A 21,831-nucleotide genomic window follows, 5' to 3' on the forward strand; every position below is an offset into this window, starting at 1 on the left:
TGGGTGGAGAGCCCCCGCTCTCCTGGGTCTGCAACAAAGCACATCCTGGGCGAGGTGCTATGTCTCCTCCCCCAAGATGGCCAGGGGGAAGCTTCAAAGGCATACCGCCTCGGAGAGCTTCTCCAGACCATTTGCTGTACCCAGCAACCAGCCCCCCACCAGGCCTAGCCCCACTCTGGCGGGAAGACTGGCGGGAAAAACTACGTCCGGAAGGGGGGTGTGCCAACCAGTGCCAACTCCACCCCTCAGGTGGAGGAGGCGAGGTGAAGCAACACCCCGGACCCCGGCCTTCTTGTATATGGGGAGTCCTGCCCAATCCCAGCTAGGCTCCTGCCCCCCTCCCACAGGAGAGGAGCAGGCTAGGGGGTGTACTCACCCAACGACAGGGACCCATTGGTCCCTGCCCTTGCCCTACCTGTAATGCCCCTAAATTCAGTATTTAGGAGCTCCCTGAACCTTCCTTACTGAGATCCCGATACCAACAAGAAGAAAGGAGATCAAGAAGAAGACCCGCTGCGCAGCTGCTAACAACAAGACAACAACAACTGACTTGTCCCCAGCCCTACGGCCTGTTGGTCCTGGAACCTGCTCCTGCCTAATCCCGGCGACCTCCGCGGACAGCTACCTTAGGACCCCCAGAGGACCTGACTGCCTTGACCCTCTCGAAGATTGGGACTCCCTTCAGCAGAGGCTCTGCTGCAACAACCCACCTGGTGCCCACCAGGAAGCTCTGGACCAGCCCACTCTGCACCAGCCGAGCCCGGGCCGTGCCAACCTGAACCAAGACCGCGAGGATGTCCCCCCGGCGACAGGGACCCGAAGTCCAGTGCCCAAAGACCCTCCTTGACGAACCAGCCGACGCCTGCAGACTCAGAACAAGGGGACACCCCAACCGCGACCAGCCGAGGGTAAGCTTTTCCGACACCCAAAGACACCCCCGCGCTCTACAGCCCCCTGTGCCTCCCTTTGGGGTACCTACCTGTGCTCCAACATCCCAACTTACCTCTCAAAGTACTGGTCGCCCCGGAGAGTCACCGTCCCCGAGCCTGCAGTCTTTGTTCCTTTGTCAAGATCCTCAGTGCCCTCGTGAAGACTCCTTTCGTTGCTGCTAAATAACGTTTTTAATATTCTAATACTGTGTCCTGTGTTTTTAAAATTTAGCGTGTTTGCACAAACTTAGCCCTACAATTTTTTAAAGAAGTTACCTTTGAGTGCTGACTTGAATTTTCGCGCAATCATCTTCGCCCGACCCCAGCGGTACCCGGAAGCTAGGTGGGACCGCACTGCACTTGGGGTTGGCGTTCTAGTCTTTAGCTTGCCGACAGCATATAAACGCTTGCTGGGGCGGGCGCGCTGTGTGTATGTGAGTGCCCTCGTGAAGACTCCTTTCGTTGCTGCTAAATAACGTTTTTAATATTCTAATACTGTGTCCTGTGTTTTTAAAATTTAGCGTGTTTGCACAAACTTAGCCCTACAATTTTTTAAAGAAGTTACCTTTGAGTGCTAACTTGAATTTTCGCGCTATCATCTTCGCCCGACCCCAGCGGTACCCCGAAGCTAGGCTGGACCGCACTGCACTTGGGGTTGGCGTTCTAGTCTTTAGCTTGCCGACAGCATATAAACGCTTGCTGAGGTGGGTGTGCTGTGTATATGTGAGTGCCCTCGTGAAGACTCCTTTCGTTGCTGCTAAATAACGTTTTTAATATTCTAATACTGTGTCCTGTGTTTTTAAAATTTAGCGTGTTTGCACAAACTTAGCCCTACAATTTTTTAAAGAAGTTACCTTTGAGTGCTGACTTGAATTTTCGCGCTATCATCATCGCCCGACCCCAGCGGTACCCGGAAGCTAGGCGGGACCGCACTGCACTTGGGGTTGGCGTTCTAGTCTTTAGCTTGCCGACAGCATATAAACAAATGCTGAGGTGACCGCACAGCGGACGCGCGCAGCGGGCGCGGCGAAGGCAAGTCCGTCTGCGCCCGTCCGCGCCTGGCCCGGGCCGAGGGCCAGGACCCCTGGAGCTTCGACCCTTTATAGATATAGTAAGAGCCAGCTCCTCGCCTTTCGGACCTCTACCTCCCGCCCTATGGGTGCATCAACAACAGAATCAGGGGAGCTAGATAAATTGGTAGGAGAAAATACATGGGGAAAGGCTAGTAACAATGCACTTACTATGAAGGATAGACAAGGGACACATCCGGGCACCATTAAATGTATGCTACTAAATGTGCGTTCCATGGGAAAGCACAAATATGAACTGGAGGATTTGATTCATGTATCCTCTCCGGATATATTATTCTTGACGGAAACATGGTCAGATAATACTTCTGCTCCCGACTGGAATATTGCAGTACCGAAGGGATATGCCATCCTATCGCAAGATAGAATAGATGGCCGAGGTGGGGGACTAGCCATTATATATCGAGAGCATTTTAAAATACGGACTGAAGCCATATCAGTCTTGCCAGCAGAAACATTACGCTTCAGTATTAAAGTAAAGAACTCTATCTCATTTCAGGGATACTTAGTATACCGCCCGCCGGGGGCAAGACAAGCTTTTACACATGCTCTTCAGACACTGTTAGAGTCATGTATTGATGCTTTGCCTCTTACTTTTTTGGGAGATTTCAATTATCACCTAGAAGTCGCAGATAATTCGGAATCCTCCAAATTGTTAGATGCTCTGGAGGCATATGGTTTTAGCCAGCTGGTCACTGGACCAACTCACAGGGCAGGCCACACGTTAGATGGCATCTTCACCAACAATCCTGATCTTGAGCTTGTGGATATAAGGCTTTTGATCTGGACGGACCACAGCGCCATTCATTTCACTTTTAGAGTTAAAAGTCTGCTCCACGAACCAGCTGCCAAACCTGGCAAAGTCAAGATTCGTAACTGGAAAAAAGTTCAGAGTACTGCTTTCGAGGCAGCTCTGAGCACAGGCCCGTACATACCCACGACAGACAATGATGCTGCTGCATCTGAGTTTAATTAGTGGATCAAGGCGGCAGCCAAGCAGGTAGCCCCTGAGAAAGAGATAACTATAAGAAAACCCAGGATATCCTCTCCCTGGTATAGTCCTCAGCTCAAGGCCCTAAAGATTGAGTGCAGGAGAGCGGAAAGCCGGTGGAGACGCGGCTATAGTGAGAGTAGTAGAACAACTTATGATCTTGCACTGCTGAAATACAAACAGGAGATAATCAAGGCCAAAGAGAAATACTTTTCTAACAAAATTACAGTTGCTGCCAACTCTAATAAAGAACTGTTTAGAGTTGTTAATTCCTTGGCAAAACCTCAGCAGAAAAATGCTTTTATGGCCGACCAACAGATGTGCAATAACTTGGCCCTTTTCTTCCAAAGTAAGGTACAGACGATATACGAAGATCTTCTAAAGGCACAGGGACCTTTGGATGTTACCATAGCCAACGAAGAGGGTGATCGGCCACTGATGCAATGCAAGCTATCCTGTTTCCCAGAATTGCTAGAGGAGGAGGTGCAAAAGCTGCTTCTTTCTATAAAATCAGGATCTCCAACTGACCCCTGCCCTCCCTCTATCATCCATTTAGCCCCTAAGAAGATTTGTGAAAAATTGACACCTCTTATTAATCTAGTACTGACAACAGGATCATATCTGGCTCAGTGGAAAGAAGTGGCGATTAGACCGCTACTAAAAAAAACCAACCTCAACCCGGAGATATTGAAGAATTACCGCCCGATTGCAGGATTACCCTTTGTGGCGAAGGAAATTGAGAAATCATTAAATATGGTGTTGAGTCAATATTTAAACTCTCATAAGTTACTAGACTCAACCCAGCATGGCTTTCGCGCCTGTCACTCCACAGAATCGGCCTTAGTTGTAGCAACCGAGGAAATTCGGCAGGTAGTTGATCAAAGGGGCAGGGCGGTCCTCATACTCCTAGACCTATCAGCAGCATTTGACACCGTGAATCATGCGGTGTTAGTGCAGCGGCTGAAGGATCTGGGGGTTGAGGATACTGCCCTGCCTCTGCTTGCATCCTTTCGGAAGGGGAGGGAACAAAAGTTGGTCTGGGACGGACTGGAATCCGAGAGCTTCCAGCTTCCATGCGGAGTGCCACAGGGATCGTCTTTATCCCCCACATTATTCAATATATATGTTGCCCCGTTAGCAAGGCTCATCAGAAGACATGGTTTCGTGCTAGTATCTTACGCTGGTGACTCACAGCTTGTTATTTCCATCTGTAAGCAGCCAGAGATCACAGCTGTCAAATTCCACGCTTGCCTATCCGAAATCATTAACTGGATGAACCGTAATTTTCTTAAGATCAATACAGACAAAACGGAGGTGCTAGAGTTTGGAGGGGGACCCCTTGTATGGGATGACTCATGGTGGCCAGTGGAGGCAGGAAAATGTCCGGTTCCGGTCTCCAAGGTTAGGAACCTGGGGGTTATCTTCGATGATAAGCTTAACTTCTCAGCACAGGTCAATAGTCTGACATCGTCTTGTTTCTTCCTTCTAAAAACCTTAAGAGAGATCTTCCCTTTCATTTCGTGCGACCTACGGAAGACGGTGATGGTTAGTCTTTTTCTTTCTAAACTAGACTATTGCAACGCCCTTTATATGGGCATTGACATAACGCAGATGGGAATGCTTCAGTCTCTGCAAAATGCAGCTGCCAGACTTCTTCTGAACATCCCTAGAGGCTGTTCAACCTCTGCAGGCATTAAATCACTGCATTGGTTACCTGTACGGCAGCGGGTTGATTTTAAGGTCCTGTGTTTGGTCCATAAGGCACTTTATGGAGGGGGTGTCGATGAAGTCGCTAAGTTATTTACGCCTTACCGCCCCCCCACTTCTTTTGAGATCTACCAATTCAGGACTCCTTAAGATATCTAGGATAAAAGGGGCCAGGTAGGGAGGCAGGACACTATCCAACAGGGCAGCACACCTGTGGAATAGACTACCTCCTAACATGAGATCTCAATCAGATCTGAGACTGTTCAGGAAGAGTCTCAAAACAACTCTTTTTGTAGCTTAGCTTGGCATAAGCTAGGGTTCTTTGGATCTGCACTCACCCACACTAGCGCCAAGACGCCACGGCAATCGAGCGCTTTATAAGCTTTTAAAACATTAAAAACATTAAAACATAATATTGAGCGCCCGACGGCTCAAAAGCACCCTGCACGCAGCCGCCCGAGTGCGGCTGGCTGTGACCTCTCTGTCCTAATCTTCTCCCCCCCCTTGCACTGAGCAAGTGACCAGGAGCCCCGTTCCCACAGCCACGTGGCCTGCTAGCCAGCCGCCACCAACCGAAGGCCCCCTGCCTCTCATTGACTAACATTGGGCCTAACTACCTCTGCACCCGGCCGCCCCTGTGCCGCTGAGGGTGTATTAACTATACCTACCTGATCCTGGGGGACCCGCAAGTCTGTACCCAGAATCTTACCTTCACCAACCAAGTACTCACCTGGAGGCCGGTAATTCACTTACCTGCCATTAGATAACATTGACCCATTTTGACTCGAAAGTTTTCTAAGTGAGAAGTTTTGAAAACTGAAAATATTCCTATAAAATCAGCCAAAGTCCGAATTCGAAAATACTCACCTGTGATCAGGAGAGAAGCCAGCACTGTACCTTTCAGCCCAGTACTGAACCGCCAAAGTAATCCCTAGCGGGGTTACTAATAACCTGTATTTTTCTCCATAGGAACCCATTGTCTGCTTTTCTATGAATTTTCTTCTAAGTGTCTACTTTTGAAAACTGCAAATATACTTCAAAAATCGTACGAAATACTGAAACGCAATTACCTACCTGTTTTAAGTTAAGCCCCCAGTGCTGGCCCTAGGAGACTAGTGCTGGTTTACAAAAGTAACGCTATCGCACTTTATCTGTAACCTGAATTTCCTCCCATTGGATAACATTGTCAGAATCATCTTGAAAAGTTTCTAAGTGTGAACTTTAAAAAAAGCTTCATATTCAGGAAAATCCCACACAATAAGTAAAACGTGTTTGCTAATCTGGTTTCAGTTTAGACCCCTGGACTGAATCTACAACCTAGTCCTGGAACTACCAAAGTAATCCATAAAGAAATCAACTGTACTTTCCTAATTTCAAATCTTTTTTATTAAAGTTCAAGAACATAAAATTGTACAGAAAAAAAGAAAAATCATACAAAAATGAGCTCGCATGAGATATACGATGAATAATGCCTGGACAAATACAGTTAATTCATTCAACAGTAAATAATAAGATGCTTATGACATAATACACCCGTGGGAAATACACAATCGGTCCATATAGCTGTAAAGTATGGAGAGCAGTGTATCAGATATCCATGCATACAAATCAACTGTACTTTCCTATGAAAAACCCCTTGAGCTCAATGCTAGAGTGTGTTTCAGAACTGTATTGCTTATTAGCTATCCTGTAATTATTGTGTGTACAACTCATTGCTCCTCTGCAAAGTATTTACATGAGAGTACTCGTATCTCGAAAAGTATATTTTTATAACTGTCTGTTCTAAAAATAAAACAACTATATCTGAGGATATAATAACAATTGGCCTGGAGTTCAGTTCTTGAGTGTGTGAAACCTTTTGCTGACTGAGTGTGTACAACAAATACTTTACACTGTCCTCTGGTCCTGCCTTACTGCTCGACCAAGCTACCACTTTGGAGAGTAAGGTCAGTTCTGACTTTAACCTCTGTTAAACCTTTGGGGTTTGTGGGCTTTGTTTGTATACACACTGTACTGCCTTATTGTCCAGTGTATATATAGAGACACCTTCTCACATTGACTTATCAATTTTTAAAATAATCCACTGTTTTATGAGCTCATATATCACAATAGTTGAAAGTGTCCCTATCTATTTTACCATGTGTTTCATACTAAAAATAAACAGTTATGGTGTTTTTTCGATAATATTTTTTCACAGATGCCACTGGTGCTCAGGATGGTAGTGTTCGAATGTTTGAATGGAATCGCCCTCAGCAACTTGTATGCTTTCGTCAGGCTGGGAATGCAAGGGTAACTAGAATGTATTTCAACTGTCAAGGCAACAAGGTACTTGATCCTTTGTGCATCTTCATAGATGTTTTGAATTGTTCTTAATTTGCATTATTCAATGTAACTTGTCCGGCCATTATAAAAGTATGTTACTTGTAAGACGTGTAGCTATCTCAGATTTGGATCTACTGTATTGTTGCTACAGGATTGTTCAGTTATTGTAGTTATTGCTGGGAGATTACTACTTCTTGAGTAAAAATCAAGCCCTCTCTATATCAAAGAGTCTGCAAGAACGTGTCAGTCTGCAAAGATTTAAGAAGGATAATAGGATGCCTTTTAGTCACTGATTGATTCTGTTTTTATTGTTTAAACCTCTTTTGGTACAACTTTTGCAAGAGTAACACAAGGATATCCTTGCATTAACTATGGTAAAGAAATGTTCATCCCATTATAGTGAACCGACTGTCCGAACCTACCAAGAATTAAATATAACCTTGGCTTGCTCATGAAAAGAGTGCTACAGTTTTGCACTTTTTCCAGAAATGGGCGATGGGTGCCTTATTGTAGTTTCAACAATCTACATGATGTAAAGACTTATCTTTTCTTAGGCTACTACATACAAAATATAAGAATTTATCTTTTAATCCAAAGTCAACAGATTTTACCCCTCAGATTCCTCCCCTTATTAGCATCCTACTGAATCCGTAAATTGTGCCCAAGCAATAGCTCCACAGTGCCACCAGGTGGTGTCATGTGGCCTCATCCATGACCCCACCTGTCCAGCATGTGAAAGGGAGAATTTTATGGTGCCAACAGGTGAGCTAACTAATAGAGAAACTATGGTCTCTATGTGTGAAGTGTAAGCCTCAACGTCAGTGACAACTTGTAAAAACCATCAATAGATCAGTTTAACCAGAGATCAAAACTCAATTTATTTAATTCATTTCATAAAACCTCACTTCAAGGATATCCTCTATTTGATTTGACAAATAAGTTAAATCAAGATGCCCCAATAGTGTTAAGGCGCAGTGCAAGTTAAGCGGGTGAGTTTATAGTGCGCAACTGCTATACAGAAAGCATATATACAAGTGACTGATATGGTACTCTGTGTAGGAGTGTAACTCTCAAAAATCAATTGAAAAACAGTCCACTATACTAGATGTTGACGTTTCGACCCCACAAAGAGATTATTGTAACAAGGGTCATCATGAGGAGGGGGGGCGTGGCCGGGAGCACCAACATGGCGGTTGCATAAGTGCAAAGCTTCGTCCAGGTCAGGCAAAAATCCTTTAGTGTTAGGCATATGAGCTGTAGATCATATGCTTTAGCATAGATCGCCATCTGGTGTTGGGGCCAGATGTTTGAACTTTGTTTTTGTTCAAAGAAGTATTGTAGTTATGAGGTAGGTGACTCCTCCTTTCGATGATAGTGCGCAGGGGCATCGACACCATCCTTAGATTGGTTTTTTCGGATGTGTATTGCTGCGATCCGGTTTAGCACCGTTTTCGGACCCCTGCGACGCGCAATCCACTACCCTCAAGGGTATTGTTATCGATCGCGGTTCCTTATTTAACGTGCATAGTCTCACTTTGGAAAACTTTCAAATGGAAAACTTGAGGCAGGCAGTCTGGCCTACCCGTGTCGACCGCACTAGCAGTCGATGAAACGTACTCTATTCAAGCTATGTCCCGGGTGTCATGCTAAATTTCCATGCACCGACTTGCATGAAGTGTGCAACCTCTTGTTGTGAACGTATCTAGGACCCTATTTAAATATTCCCGATTCATGCCCTTATGTGGTTATAACAAATCATATCCTTATAAAGGCATAAGAATCATATACATAGCAGATCGGCTATCTACTTACCCGACGCCCTGCTGGAAAACGAGTGCCGAAGGAAGCCGACCCTCCCATTGACGCACTGAGAGAGACGCTGTCTTTTCTCCTGCCGAAAAATCCAGCTCCAGTGTTTCCAGTCACCCTTGCGGGTTGCTGGGAGATCGAGTCCTGAGAAAGAGATACAAGACCTCCTTCATTCTATAACCAAGGTACGGAGCTGATTAGATCCTTAGAGAATTCTTGATTCTGATTCTTGGCAAAACTATCTTAACTAAAACTATATCTCACTTGCTCCTTCCCACGTACTAGGCTTAGGTTAGGTACACCGGGGTAGGCGTATTTTAGAAACACCAGTTGAGTACGTTTAGTCAACTTTTATCATTGTATGTATTTTATCCATTTTAAGTATCTTATGGCTTAGAAACCATATAAATGCTTTTACAGTATTATTTCATAATACTCCTTTTACTGTACGCACTTTACTTTATGATAAGTATTGCAATTGTGGCAATTCACTTCTCTTGCATGAGAAAGAAGACTGCTCAATAAATAACCACTTTCATTGAAAACGCCCGTCTCTCTATTTCTCTGCACTCCTGGTGAAACTAAGCACGCACGATTGACTGAATGAAATAGCTGTCTATTGTTTCCGCGACTCTGGAGATATACTCCTTATTCTGGAGGGAGCAAAGTTGTCATATCTGAAAGAGACACGTTAGTATTAGATTCCTTACCTTAGAATATCCCCAGGCGTCAGACTGGATCCGGAAACTTTTACGTAGCAGTACCCTTGCGCATCGGTAGGCGTCGTCTGCGGCTCCGCGTCCGTCATCGGCGTCGTGGGCGCCGTGATGACGTCGTCGGAGTACTTAGACGGCGCCTCCGCGTGCTGACGTCAGTTCTTCTTTTTTCCGCGCCAGCAAGCGCAGATCTGGAAAAAGCAGTAACCCTAGTCAATTTTTGACTAACTTTTTTGATCACTTTTGATTATTCTCGAAGTCTCTCGACTCCGAGCGGTGCCGTAGGGATGCTCGGCTTCAAGCACTGTGACGATTGCGACCGCCTGATGTCGGTTACGGATCCTCACCGCGTGTGTTTATCTTGTTTGGGCGTCGACCACGACAACAAGGCCTGCTCCGACTGCCGGGCCCTCTCTTCGAAAGCCAGGCGGGAGCGGTCCCGCAGGCGACTCGAACTCCGGCAGTCGGTCCCGCGCCGCGAGAGGTCCCGGTCCCACGGGAGGTCGGGACAGGTCGCGGGCTCGGAGCCACCACAGCTCCGAGAGTAGGCCGCACTCCTCCGGGTCGAAGTCGTCGTCAGGTAAGAGGCACAAGAAGTCCAAGCGGCGTCATCGCTCTTCGGACTCCCCCCGACGCTCGCACGATGCGGCCGAGGGTTCGGGTGACACCACCCACGCGGCTCCGTCGGAGTCGCGGGCGCCGCGAGCAGCTCCACACCCTCCGGTCCCTGGGCTACACGCGTCGCAGAAGGAGATCGAGCGCTTCCTCATGGCCATGAGGAAACTCTCTCCTCCGACGGGCTCCGCGGCGCCTCCGGGCCCAGCGGACCCGTCTGGGGGCCCTAGCGGGTCGGCGGCTCCGGCCCCGACGCCGTCGGGTGCTTCGGCCCCGACGCCGCCGACGCCTTCGGGCCCGACGCCGCCGACGCCTTCGGGCCCGGCGCCGCAGGTCCCCACTATCCAGACGCCGCCGGCGCCTTCGGGCCCAGCGCCGAGGGGTTCAGTTGTTCCGGCGCCGCCGGCGCCTTCGGGCCCGGCGCCGCAGAAGGCCACTGGACCTCCTTCGGGATCTGGTTCGTCGCCGGTGGATCTTACGACCTCCCCGGCGTTGGACCCTCAGGTGTCGCCTCCGGCGCCGTCCTCGGGCGGCACCGTCCCCGGTCCTGCCTTCGTTCCTGTTCAGCCGTCGGGACGGCCCCGATGGGCGCCGCTCCAGACGTCGTTTGGTGAATTTCACTTTTATGAACAGGCCCCATTAGTTGAGAACCCTGAGTTTCAGGAGATGGGTGATGAAGAGGACTGGGAGGGGTCTGAGGACCCTCTGACCAGAGAGTGTCAGTCTCAAGAGGACTGGACAGGAGATCTTGGGGAGGCCAGTGGCCTGGACACCTCTCCAGACACTGGTTTTGTCTCCCCTCCTACCGTGGCTTCGGAGGAGGGGGCAACTTATAGTGTGGTGCTGATGAGGGCTGCCAAAGCCTTGGACCTTGAGCTCCCCGTCGCGGCCGTGAGGACTAATCTCCTCACTGAGATCCTTAAACCGCAGTCAAGCTCGGCCGAGCCTCTGCTGCCCTTTAATGAGGCCTTGACCGACGTTCTTCTGGGCACTTGGTCCAAGCACGCTACGGGTTCGCCCGTAGATAGGAACGTGGCAGACGCCACCGTCCAGCCCCAGGCGACCCATGTTTCCTGTCCACCCACCCCACCCCCGAGAGCCTGGTCATCCAGGCCTCTAATTCCCAGACCGCATTCCCGTCCGCCCCGCCGGACAGGGAATCCAAGAGGTATGAGCTGTATGGAAAGAAGATATTCTCATCCCTTAGTCTGGGTCTGCGGTCTTCCAACACCGCATGCCTCTTGGGCCGTTACACCCACTCCCTGTGGGATACGGTCGCGGATGTGCTGCCAGAGTGCCCGTTGGAGGTACGGGCCAAACTCGGCCAAGCCCTTGTGGAGGGCCGGGACGCAGCCATGTATTCCATTAGGTGTGGGCTGGATACCACCGACTCGCTAGGCAGAGCGATGGCAACGACGGTGGCGGTCAGGCGCCACGCCTGGCTGAGGTCCGCCAACTTTTCGGCAGATGTCCAGAACACACTCATGGACATGCCGTTCGATGGCCGTCGCCTCTTTGGCGACAAAGCAGACCATGCGCTCGAGCGCTTTAAGGACTCCAGGGCTACGGCCAAGTCCTTGGGCCTCTCGGCCCGGCGCCAGCAATCGGCTGCTTATCACTCCTTTCGTGGCCACGGAAGGGGTGCGCCCACACGTGCCGCTAGCCACGCTCCGCAGGGCAATACTCAACGCGGTGGCGGCCGTGGTAACCGCCGTCCGGGCGGTAGGGGTCAACGGCGAGGTCAGTCCACACCTTCCCCCGCAGCATCCGCCTCAAAACCCTCCTAGTCCGTGCTTTCAGGCCCATGTGACGCCAGTGGGGGGCAGGGTTCGCCATCACCACCTCCACTGGCGCACTGTCACTTCGGACAGGTGGGTGCTGCAAATCGTCCGAAGGGGCTACTCCCTCCCCTTCGAGGCGACTCCTCCAGCCATGCCACCGCAGAACCACCGTGTATCGGGGGATCATTTGCAACTTCTGCAGGAGGAAGTTACGGCCCTCTTGGCCAAGGGGGCCATCGAGCGCGTTCCTGGGCCAGAAGTAGGGTGTGGTTGCTACTCCCACTACTTTCTGGTACCCAAGAAGGGCAAAGGGGGCCTACGCCCTATCTTGGATCTACGGAACGTCAACGGCTTCCTCCGGAAGGAGAAGTTCAAGATGCTGACACTGGCTCAGGTCCTAGCTGCCCTGGACCCTGGAGACTGGATGGTAGTGTTGGACTTGCAGGACGCTTATTTCCACATCCCCGTCCTGCCGGCCCACCGGCGCTACCTGCGGTTCACGGTTGGCCACGAGCACTTTCAGTTTACCGTGCTCCCCTTCGGCCTTACCAGCGCCCCACGGGTGTTCACAAAGGTGATGGCGGTGGTCGCAGCTCATCTGCGCAGGTTAGGGGTTTCAGTCTTCCCCTACCTCGACGACTGGTTGTTGAAGGCGGGCTCGCCCCAGACAGTCGTCAGCCACCTCCAGACTACGGCAGATCTCCTGCACCAGCTGGGGTTCTCCATCAATGTGCCAAAGTCACACCTGTGTCCCTCTCAGAAGCTCCTCTTCATCGGAGCGGTTCTGGACTCGGCGCAGTTTCGGGTTTATCCACCCGAACAGCGGGTCCGGGATATTCAGGCTCTGATTCCCATCTTTCAGCCGTTATCCCGGGTCTCGGTCAGGTTGACGCTGCGGCTTCTGGGGCTGATGGCCTCCTGCATCCTTCTGGTGCATCACTCCAGGTGGCGGATGCGGGCTCTGCAGTGGGACCTGAAGTTTCAGTGGGCCCAGCATCAGGGCAATCTGTCCGACCACGTCCTGATCTCGGAGGGCACTGCGAGACAGCTGCAGTGGTGGCTCGCGGACCGCGATTGGGTCAGCGGCAGATCCCTCTCCCTTCCCCAACCGGAGCACGTAGTTGTGACGGACGCGTCCCTCCAGGGCTGGGGAGGCCACATGGGAGAGGCGGAGATCAGAGGCCTCTGGTCTCCGGCGGAGGCCCGGCTCCACATCAACCTGTTGGAGTTGCGGGCAATTCGTCTAGCACTGAAGGCATTCCTCCCCTCTGTCCGGGGGAGTGTAGTGCAGGTGTTCACGGACAACACCACCGCCATGTGGTACTGCAACAAACAGGGCGGGGTGGGGTTGTGGACCCTATGCCAGGAGGCTCTGCGCCTCTGGTAATGGCTGGAACGCCAGGGCGTGACCCTGGTGGCTCAACACCTGGCAGGTTCTCGGAACGCCAGGGCGGATGAGCTCAGCCGTCGGTGCATGATGGATCACGAATGGCGTCTGAACTCGGACGTGGCACAAGGCCTCTTTCAGCGATGGGGAGGGCCTTGGTTAGATCTATTCGCCACCGAAGAGAACGCGCAATGTCATCAGTTCTGCGCGTTGGAATTTCCAAGGCGGCACTCGCTCGGAGACGCTTTTCGTCGCGAGTGGAGTTGCGGTCTGTTGTACGCCTTTCCGCCCAAACCACTTCTGCCCAGAGTGCTGAAGAAGATCAGGCACGACCGGGTTCAAGTCATCCTTGTGGCTCTGGACTGGGCACGAAGATATTGGTATCCCGAGCTGCTCAGCATGTCAGTCGATCCCCTGATTCGTCTGCCTCCTCAGGAGGACCTTCTGTCGCAGCAGCAGGGGACGGTCCTCCACCGAACCTGTCCTGCCTCCACCTCCTTGGGTGGAGATTGAGGGGAGGCAGTTGAGGCCATTTGACTTGCCTCATGAAGTCTGTGATGTGATTCTGGCAGCCAGGCGTCCCTCCACGACATCGGTATACGCCTGCAGGTGGAACAAATTTGTGGCATGGTGCACAGCAAAGGCTGTGGATCCACTCTCTGCCCCCCTTTCTGAGGTTCTCCTCTTCCTCCTTTCTCTTGCCCAGCAGGGCTCTGCTCTGGGCACTATCAAGGGCTACCTCTCTGCCATTTCAGCCTTCTTGAGGCTTCCTGATAAGCCTTCTCTTTTCAAGTCCCCTTTTGTAAATAGATTCTTGAAAGGCATCACGCACATGTTTCCTCCTGTTCCTTTCGTGATGTCTCAGTGGGACTTGAATCTTGTTCTGACCTATCTGATGTGTGCTCCTTTTCAGCCACTTCACAATTGCCCTCTTCATCTTCTAACTCTTAAGACTGCATTCCTGGTTGCCATCACCTCTGCCAGGAGAGTGAGTGAGCTCCAGGCTCTTTCTTCTAAGCCTCCTTTCCTTTCTGTCCATTCGGACAAAGTTGTTTTAAAAACTCGTCCTTCTTTCCTGCCCAAGGTGGTTACGGCCTTTCACATTGGGCAGTCCATCACCTTTCCCAATTTCTTTCCGCCTCAGCATCCTTCGAAGGCGGAAGAAAGGCTCCACCGTCTGGACCCAAACCGTGCTCTCTCCTTCTACCTAGATTGCACACGCCAGTTCCGGGTCGACGACCAGCTCTTTGTTGGTTACGTGGGCGTGAAGAAGGGATGGGCGGTGCACAAACGAACCATCTCTCGGTGTGTCGTGTTGTGCATCAATGTCTGTTACTCCTTGGCTAGAAAGGAGCCCACTGTTGGGCTGAGGGCCCATTCCACTCGGGCCATGGCGGCTACAACTGCCCTGGGTCGGGGAGTCCCCTTGCAGGACATCTGTTAGGCAGCTACGTGGGCCTCGCTGCACACGTTTGCTAGACACTACTGCCTGGACAGGCAAGTCCGGAGAGATGGACTTTTCGGCCGTTCCGTTCTCCAGGACTTTCTTGTGTGATCTTGGTTTGCAGACCCACCACCGGAGTTGGTATTGCTTGGGTATCTATTCTAAGGTAAGGAATCTAACACTAACCTGTTTCTTTCAGATGCACAAGTTACTTACCTTCGGTAACAAAATATCTGTAAGAAACAGTAGTTAGTGTTAGATTCCTTACCATCCTCCCCGTTCTGCGAACCGATATCTAGGGTTAAGGTATCTCCCTTTGAGGGCCCTAGTTTCTTGGCACCAGTGTCGGTCTCTGGCATGGCTCTGCCTTCCTGGTGCGGAAAGCTATGTACAAGAACTGACGTCAGAGCGAGGGCGGCGTCTAAGTACTCTGACGTCATCCCGGCGGTCAGGACGCCGACGACGGACGCGGAGCCGCAGATGACGCCTAACCACGCGCAGGGGTACTGCTACGCACAACTTTCCGGATCCAGTCTGACGCCTGGGGATATTCTAAGGTAAGGAATCTAACACTACCTACTGTTTTTTTTTGTTTTGTTTTTTAAAACAGATGTTATTTGTCACAGGTCACATATAACGCATAGCTCCGTACCCCGGAGACTGCAGCACACATCAGTGAAGTTACAATAATGCCGTAGACTTTTACTTCAACACATAACCCCGACCCCCCTAAACACCGATTGCGTATATGCCATCTCAATTCAATAATCACATGACCAATTACCGTGCACTGAGTCCGGCCCGCACCCTACAATCACAGTCAGCATCCCATGTCAGACAGGTACCTCGGATGCCTCATCTGTCGGCGGGTCAAGTTCCAATCCCCTATAGTCCGCCCATCTTTTCCAAATTTTAAAATGTTTGCGGGGGCACCCTCTCGCGAGAAATATTGGTAGTTCAAGTTCCATGCAGAAGTCGATCCCAGACCGCCAGGCAGCCAGTGGCGGAGCCTGTGTTGCCTTCCAAGGCCTGGCTATATCCCTCTTCTCCAGCGTGAGGCCTAACAGTAGCAGGTGACGCTTATATCTGTTGCCCCCAATACCCTCCAGTACATGCAATAATGCCAGCTTCAGAGAGTACGGAAGCTCCCAGGCCAACACCTCCGACAAACAGGAGAATACCCTCCTCCAAAATCTGTGTAACACAAGACAATCCCAGACTGTGTGTAAGAGTGTGCCTTCATGCGTCCCACATCGGAGACATTCAGAGGAGCCTATCATCCCCGCCCTCCACAGTCGCACTCTGGTGAAATATACACGATGAAGGTATTTAAATTGCACTAACCGCAGGCGTTCTTCGCCAGACATGAAATACCACTCTTGTGACTGAGGGGAGGCCTCGGCGCTGAGTGGAGCAGCGTTAGTAGAGACCTGCTGCCTATCAAATTCCTCTCCACCGCGTACGCCGGATCCCCCCTATCTCCGTACCACCATTCATTGAGCACCAAAAGATGCGCCGCCTGATAGTAGGAGAGGACATTCGACGGCGCAAGCCCCCCTGTGTATGTAGAAAGGAAGCACGTACGTAGAGCTACCCGAGCCGCCACCCCCCCTCCCACAGAAACCCACCTAGAGCCGAGTTTACCTGCTGAAACAAACGCGGTGGGATTAAATAGGGGTGATTCTGTAGTTGATAGAGCAGACGGGGGAGCGCCACCATCATAAAAATAGCCGATCTGCCGTAGATGGTAAGAGGCATCCAAGACCACGCCTTGAGATCCTCTCGTGTGCGGTCCCACACCAGGGCTAAGTTCCGCTCTCTAGAAACAATCGTTGAGGCGAAAGATACACTCCAAGGTATTTCATCCCTCCCTGAGCGAGCTGTAGAGTGGAGGCCCAATCCTCCGCCCTGAACTGGTCGTCTAGAACCCATAGCGTTGATTTGTCCGGGTTTATATACAGTCCTGAAGTCTCGCCAAATATCTGTAAGATTCGCAATAGACGTGGGCCTGACCTATTAATATCCGTAAAGAAGAAGAGGACATCGTCGGCATAAAGCACTATTTTATCCACGACACCAGGGGCCCACCTAAAGCCCCTGAGCTGAGCATCAATACGCACCCACGCCGCCAGCGGCTCCATAGCAAGCGCAAATAGATAGGGGGAGAGGGGGCACCCCTGACGCGTGCCCCGTTGGATCTTGAAGGAGCGAGATATCGCCCCCCACCCGAACCGAGGCCGTAAGATCTGTATAAAGCAGCCGCAGGTAGGCGAAGAAACGTGGGCCCAAATTAAAACGGCCCAATAATACAAACAAATACGCCCAGCTCAGGGAATCAAATGCCCTATCTATATCTGCCAGGAGCAGAGCCGCTGGCTCTACGAGCCGCCTCCAGGTCGATATTGCAACATGCGCTCGTCTAATATTATGACGGGTGGCCCTCTGAGGCATGAATCCAGCCTGATCTGGATGGACCAAATCTGCAATATGCGGCCTAAGCCTATTGGACAAAGCCCTAGCCAGCACCTTGGCCTCAATATTGAGAAGGGTGATAGGGCGATAGGACTCATGTTGCTCTGGAGGCCTCCCTGGTTTAAGAAATATCACAACTTCTGCGTGCCTCCAATCCGGAGGGAGCGAACCATCTCCCGCGCCTCCTCAATTACCGGTCTTAGGTGAGGGCCCAGCTGAACTGAAAAGAGTTTAAATAATTCACTCGGGAAGCCATTGGGACCCAGCGCCTTCCCTGGGTGCAGCTCCCCCCAAGGCTGTCATCAGTTCGTCATCAGAGAGGGGTTGATCTAATCCCTCCCGCACCTCGTCCGACACCACCCGGGGGGGGGGGAAGATCGTCTATAAACTTTTGATCGGTCTCCTCCAGGAGACACTCCTGGGTTGCATACAAACCCTCATAATAGACCGCGAAACTTGAAGCAATAGCCGAAGGCTCAACAACAGGCACCCCTTCCAGATCAAGGACCCTAGGCAACGGCTGGGCATGCAGGGAGCCCTGGCACAGGCGGTGAAGCATCTTACTAGATTTATCGCCAATTGATATTCTCGACTGCGTGTAGCCAGCCAGGCCTGACCCTCCTCGTCCGTTAGAATCTCAGAGTATTGCTGTTGGGCTAATATTAACTGTCTCCTCGCCGAACCTCCACCGGCTTCCCGGCCCCTGCGCTCTAACGCCTCTATGTCCGCCTCCCTGTGCACCAGGTCTCTCCACCGCTCCCTCTTTGCCGCCACGCACAAGGAGATATCAACACCCCACAACGTCGGCTTCAGGGCCTCCCAAAGAACCGCGGGAGAGTCCACGGACCCCTCGTTGGTCACAAGATAGTCCGCTATGGCTTTGGTTAAATGTTCCCTATACTCCTCACGTTGAAGGCGCCATCCCAACATACGCCACCAAAGCGGCTGCCGCCCTGGGCCTAGCTGAAACGTGAGCGCAACAAGTGAATGATCGGACGGGGTCCTAGGCAGTATATCAGTCGACAATATCCTGTGTGCAAGGCCCCTGGGAACAAAGATATAGTCCAACCTAGAGAAGGACTCATGTGCTACTGAAAAATAGGTGTATTCCCTACGGGGTCCATGTAGGTGGCGCCACACATCTACCCAATCAAGCCCCATCACCATGGATCGAAGTTTGTTAGAAGGTCCCCCTCCAAGGGAATCCCCCCGCTCCTCCATCTATCGAGCTCCATCACGTCATTCCAATCCCCACCGACTATGGATATAGCATCTGGCATGGATTCCCACAGCGTCAGTAGTCGCTCCACCAAAGACCACTGTAGTGGCGGCGGCGCATACACACTGCTAATCATCAGCAGGTCCCCCCCCAATTGTGCCCTGTATAACTACATATCTACCTTGGGTATCAGACCATATCTTCTCGTGTGTGTAAGAGACCCGGCGATGTATTAAAATTGCAGCACTCCGGGAGCCTCTTGTGAACCCAGAATGATAGACCTGATTAATTCCATATCGTTGCAAACAAAGAGCCTTTGTACCAAGTAAGTGAGTTTCCTGAAGCAATAGTATATCAGCCCCAGCTCGTTTAGCAAATTGCAGAATGGCCCCTCTCTTCACTTTGTCGAGCGCCCCACGCTCATTCCAAGTGACTATGCGCAGGGAACCCAGGGCTACCCGCCCTCCACCCCAAGTGATAGACATGCTGAAGAGTACCCATCCCTCCCACCAGTGCCTCCCCGGCTCAACGCACCTGAATTGTGACACACATAGAGCATCCATACGCAATCAAACTAACCCCCCTAACTCCCCCCCCCTCGAACTACCCCCCCCCGCCACCCCATACCTCTCACACATGGAAGTACCGGTCGCGGTCAAAGCAAGGTCCAGTCCCCAACGGGGGAACAAACACCGTCTCCTCCAATGGATCCCCAAAAAAACACCCATAACTTTGGGGTGAAAAAGACCACCCCTCACCCCGTCCACGACTACGTGAGCGGGATCCAGCCTAAATCAAACAGGCCCAACGGAACGCCTAGAAAAGAATGTCACAACGTCACTTTTCCAGCTTCTGCTTCTCCGGCGACGCGCCCTGCTGTCGGGGGACAGAGCCGGACCTGGATCGACGCCTGGAGCGGAACCTCCTAATTCCACCTCTCTGGCCCCGGGGGCCCCCACGGGCCGCTTCGCTGGAAGAGGATTCGGAGTCCATTCTCGGTGGTGTATGGGCGGTACAAAAGGGGGTGGTAATGGACGGAGCATCTGAACCAATCAAACACTCACACCCAGTCAAAGGATCTGGGTTTAATCCATCACCGTTCTTTAGCTCACTCTGCCACCCCAGTTCAGACATGGCTATATGCAAATCAGTCTGACCCTGTGCCTCATGGGAACAGTCCAGCCCGAACTGCCAAGCCATGCCTTTCCTGGACCGGAAACAAGCTTCCGAGGACCGGTTTCTGGCATTACAGCCGTCTTCAGCCCGGCTTGCTTGAATCCAGTGGCAAAGTGAGCAAGGGACTCACGTCTGAGCATACCCTGCCACACTTATGGCGGCCAAAAGCGGTACAAAAGGGGGTGGTAATGGACTGAGCATCTGAACCAATCAAACACTCACACCCAGTCAAAAGATCTGGGTTTAATCCATCACCGTTCTTTAGCCCACTCTGCCACCCCAGTTCAGACATGGCTATATGCAAATCAGTCTGACCCTGTGCCTCATGGGAACAGTCCAGCTCGAACTGCCAAGCCATGCCTTCCCTGTGTGAGAAGGTGGCCTGATATATGATGCTCACTAGTTCTAGTGATCACCTTGTATCAGTCCAAACAACCCTTATGGTGATTGGTTGTAAGTCAACCTTATAGACCAGCTATCCTAATGGTAGCATGGACAAAGCAGTCTTAGGCTAAACTCTTTTGGCATGTGAATACCAGATGAAAGGACACCACACAGGTTGTTATGAAAATAAACAGTATATTTATTAATAACAAACACCTCTGAACTCTTTATGAGGTCAGAGGGCTAAGCACATGACAATCTCTTAGGAAAAATACGATAAGTTGCACAAAATTACAATGGTGCCCTAGGGGCACGCCAAACTATATACTAAGTAAATGGTATAAGGCAAGCAATAGAAGGAATGGAGCTGACCAGAGGCTGGAGGTTCGCTGGGACGACCCTCTCCTAACCTCAGGTAAGTATTAGGAGGACCACGTGACGCGTGTGCAGAGTGTGAACTCACACGCGGGATGCGTACCAACGTCTATGGACAGTACAGTTCAAGAAAAAGGTGAGTACGGACAATCCTGCATGGTTAGGACTAAAACGACTGTGAATCTGGACACTAGGAGAGTCAAGCTACCCTTGAGCACCGAAATGCTCTTGTTACCTGACCCACGGGCTGCGGGTGCAGACTTTTGTCTGTGGTGGCAGCGTCCATTTTGTGATGCTAAGGCTCGAGTTAACTTTAACCGTCTTAGTTACATACATGTCGTGTCCCTCTAAAAGGGTGGAATGCTACCCCCGTCGCCCAGAATTGGCGAGGGGGTAGTATTCCAATTCGTATGACACCTTACTCGACATGTTTTGATAATGGTATACCAAAGTTAGCATTTAACCGCGAGGATTATAATGCACTTAAGAGTATATGGTATAGCGTTATCATGGAACAGCTATTAGGACTTGGTTCCGCAAGTTGCAGACGGGCTCAGCTCATGCCAGAGTACCATCTCACATAATTCCAAGCACTCTGCCTTCAGGATTGATAAGGCCTGCCATAGGAGTGCCTGATAGGATTATATGTGTCCATTGTAGGGTTAGATATAGGTATACTATATCTATAGCAAAGGGCGATTACACCACCTTGCCCCAGCTGTCTTAGCAGCCAGTTGTGTCAGGTTTGGATGGCCAGCCAGGGGTGGCATAATACATGCTGCAGCCCCTGGTAGGTCCACCTATGCCCTGGGTACCTAAGGTACACTGTACAGGGGCTGATAAGGTGACCCAGCATCCAATTAGGTATGTACCTAAGGTACATGGAGTCCATTTTACAGAGATAGCAATTAGGCTGGGGTCCTGAATAGCAGGGCCCCAGGCCAACTAGGTTGAAAACCAGCTAAACACTAGGCAAAACGTTGGGGGTAGCCATAGTCAGATATCCACCCTCCTACATAACCCCCCCCCCCAAACGGAAGGAGATAAGGCTATCCTTGTCCAGGTAAGCCTCTATTGCCTAAGTGGCCATATAAGTAAGTACCAGCATTGGCATTATTACCCCCTATCTCATGGTCCACTAAGCAATCCCTCACCCTAAGGGTATCTGAGGGTCTCCACCATAGGGAATCTCTACCTGTGGTGTGTTTTGGCAAAGTAAAAGGCTGGTGCTGAGATGGAGTACTGAAGTGAGGCTCCACTACTGTTGGACTCAACTTCCTCCAATCACCATCCACCATATATGCCTTTCTTTCCACGACTGAGTTGTGTTGGGCTCTCAGGGTCAACCTCTGCCTACCTAAAGCTGGAGGCTGGGTCCCTCTGTTTGGCTTACTGGAGGGACAGGTCAGGTCTGGG

The 21,831-nt window shown here is 51.1% G+C and overlaps 1 protein-coding gene across 2 annotated transcripts in view; it reads left to right on the forward strand.

The window, feature by feature from the left end:
• DMXL2 (Dmx like 2) overlaps positions 1-21,831 on the forward strand; it is a 1,907,871-nt gene that overhangs the window by 1,688,970 nt on the left and 197,070 nt on the right. For both annotated transcript variants that reach the window (XM_078684818.1, XM_078684819.1), the window contains one exon: positions 6,913-7,040. In XM_078684818.1, coding sequence (XP_078540944.1) covers positions 6,913-7,040 — 128 coding nt within the window. The remainder of the gene's footprint in view (positions 1-6,912; positions 7,041-21,831) is intronic.

The sequence above is a fragment of the Lissotriton helveticus genome, chromosome 3_2 (genome assembly GCF_964261635.1).
Source record: "Lissotriton helveticus chromosome 3_2, aLisHel1.1, whole genome shotgun sequence".
Taxonomy (NCBI): Eukaryota; Metazoa; Chordata; class Amphibia; order Caudata; family Salamandridae; genus Lissotriton; species Lissotriton helveticus.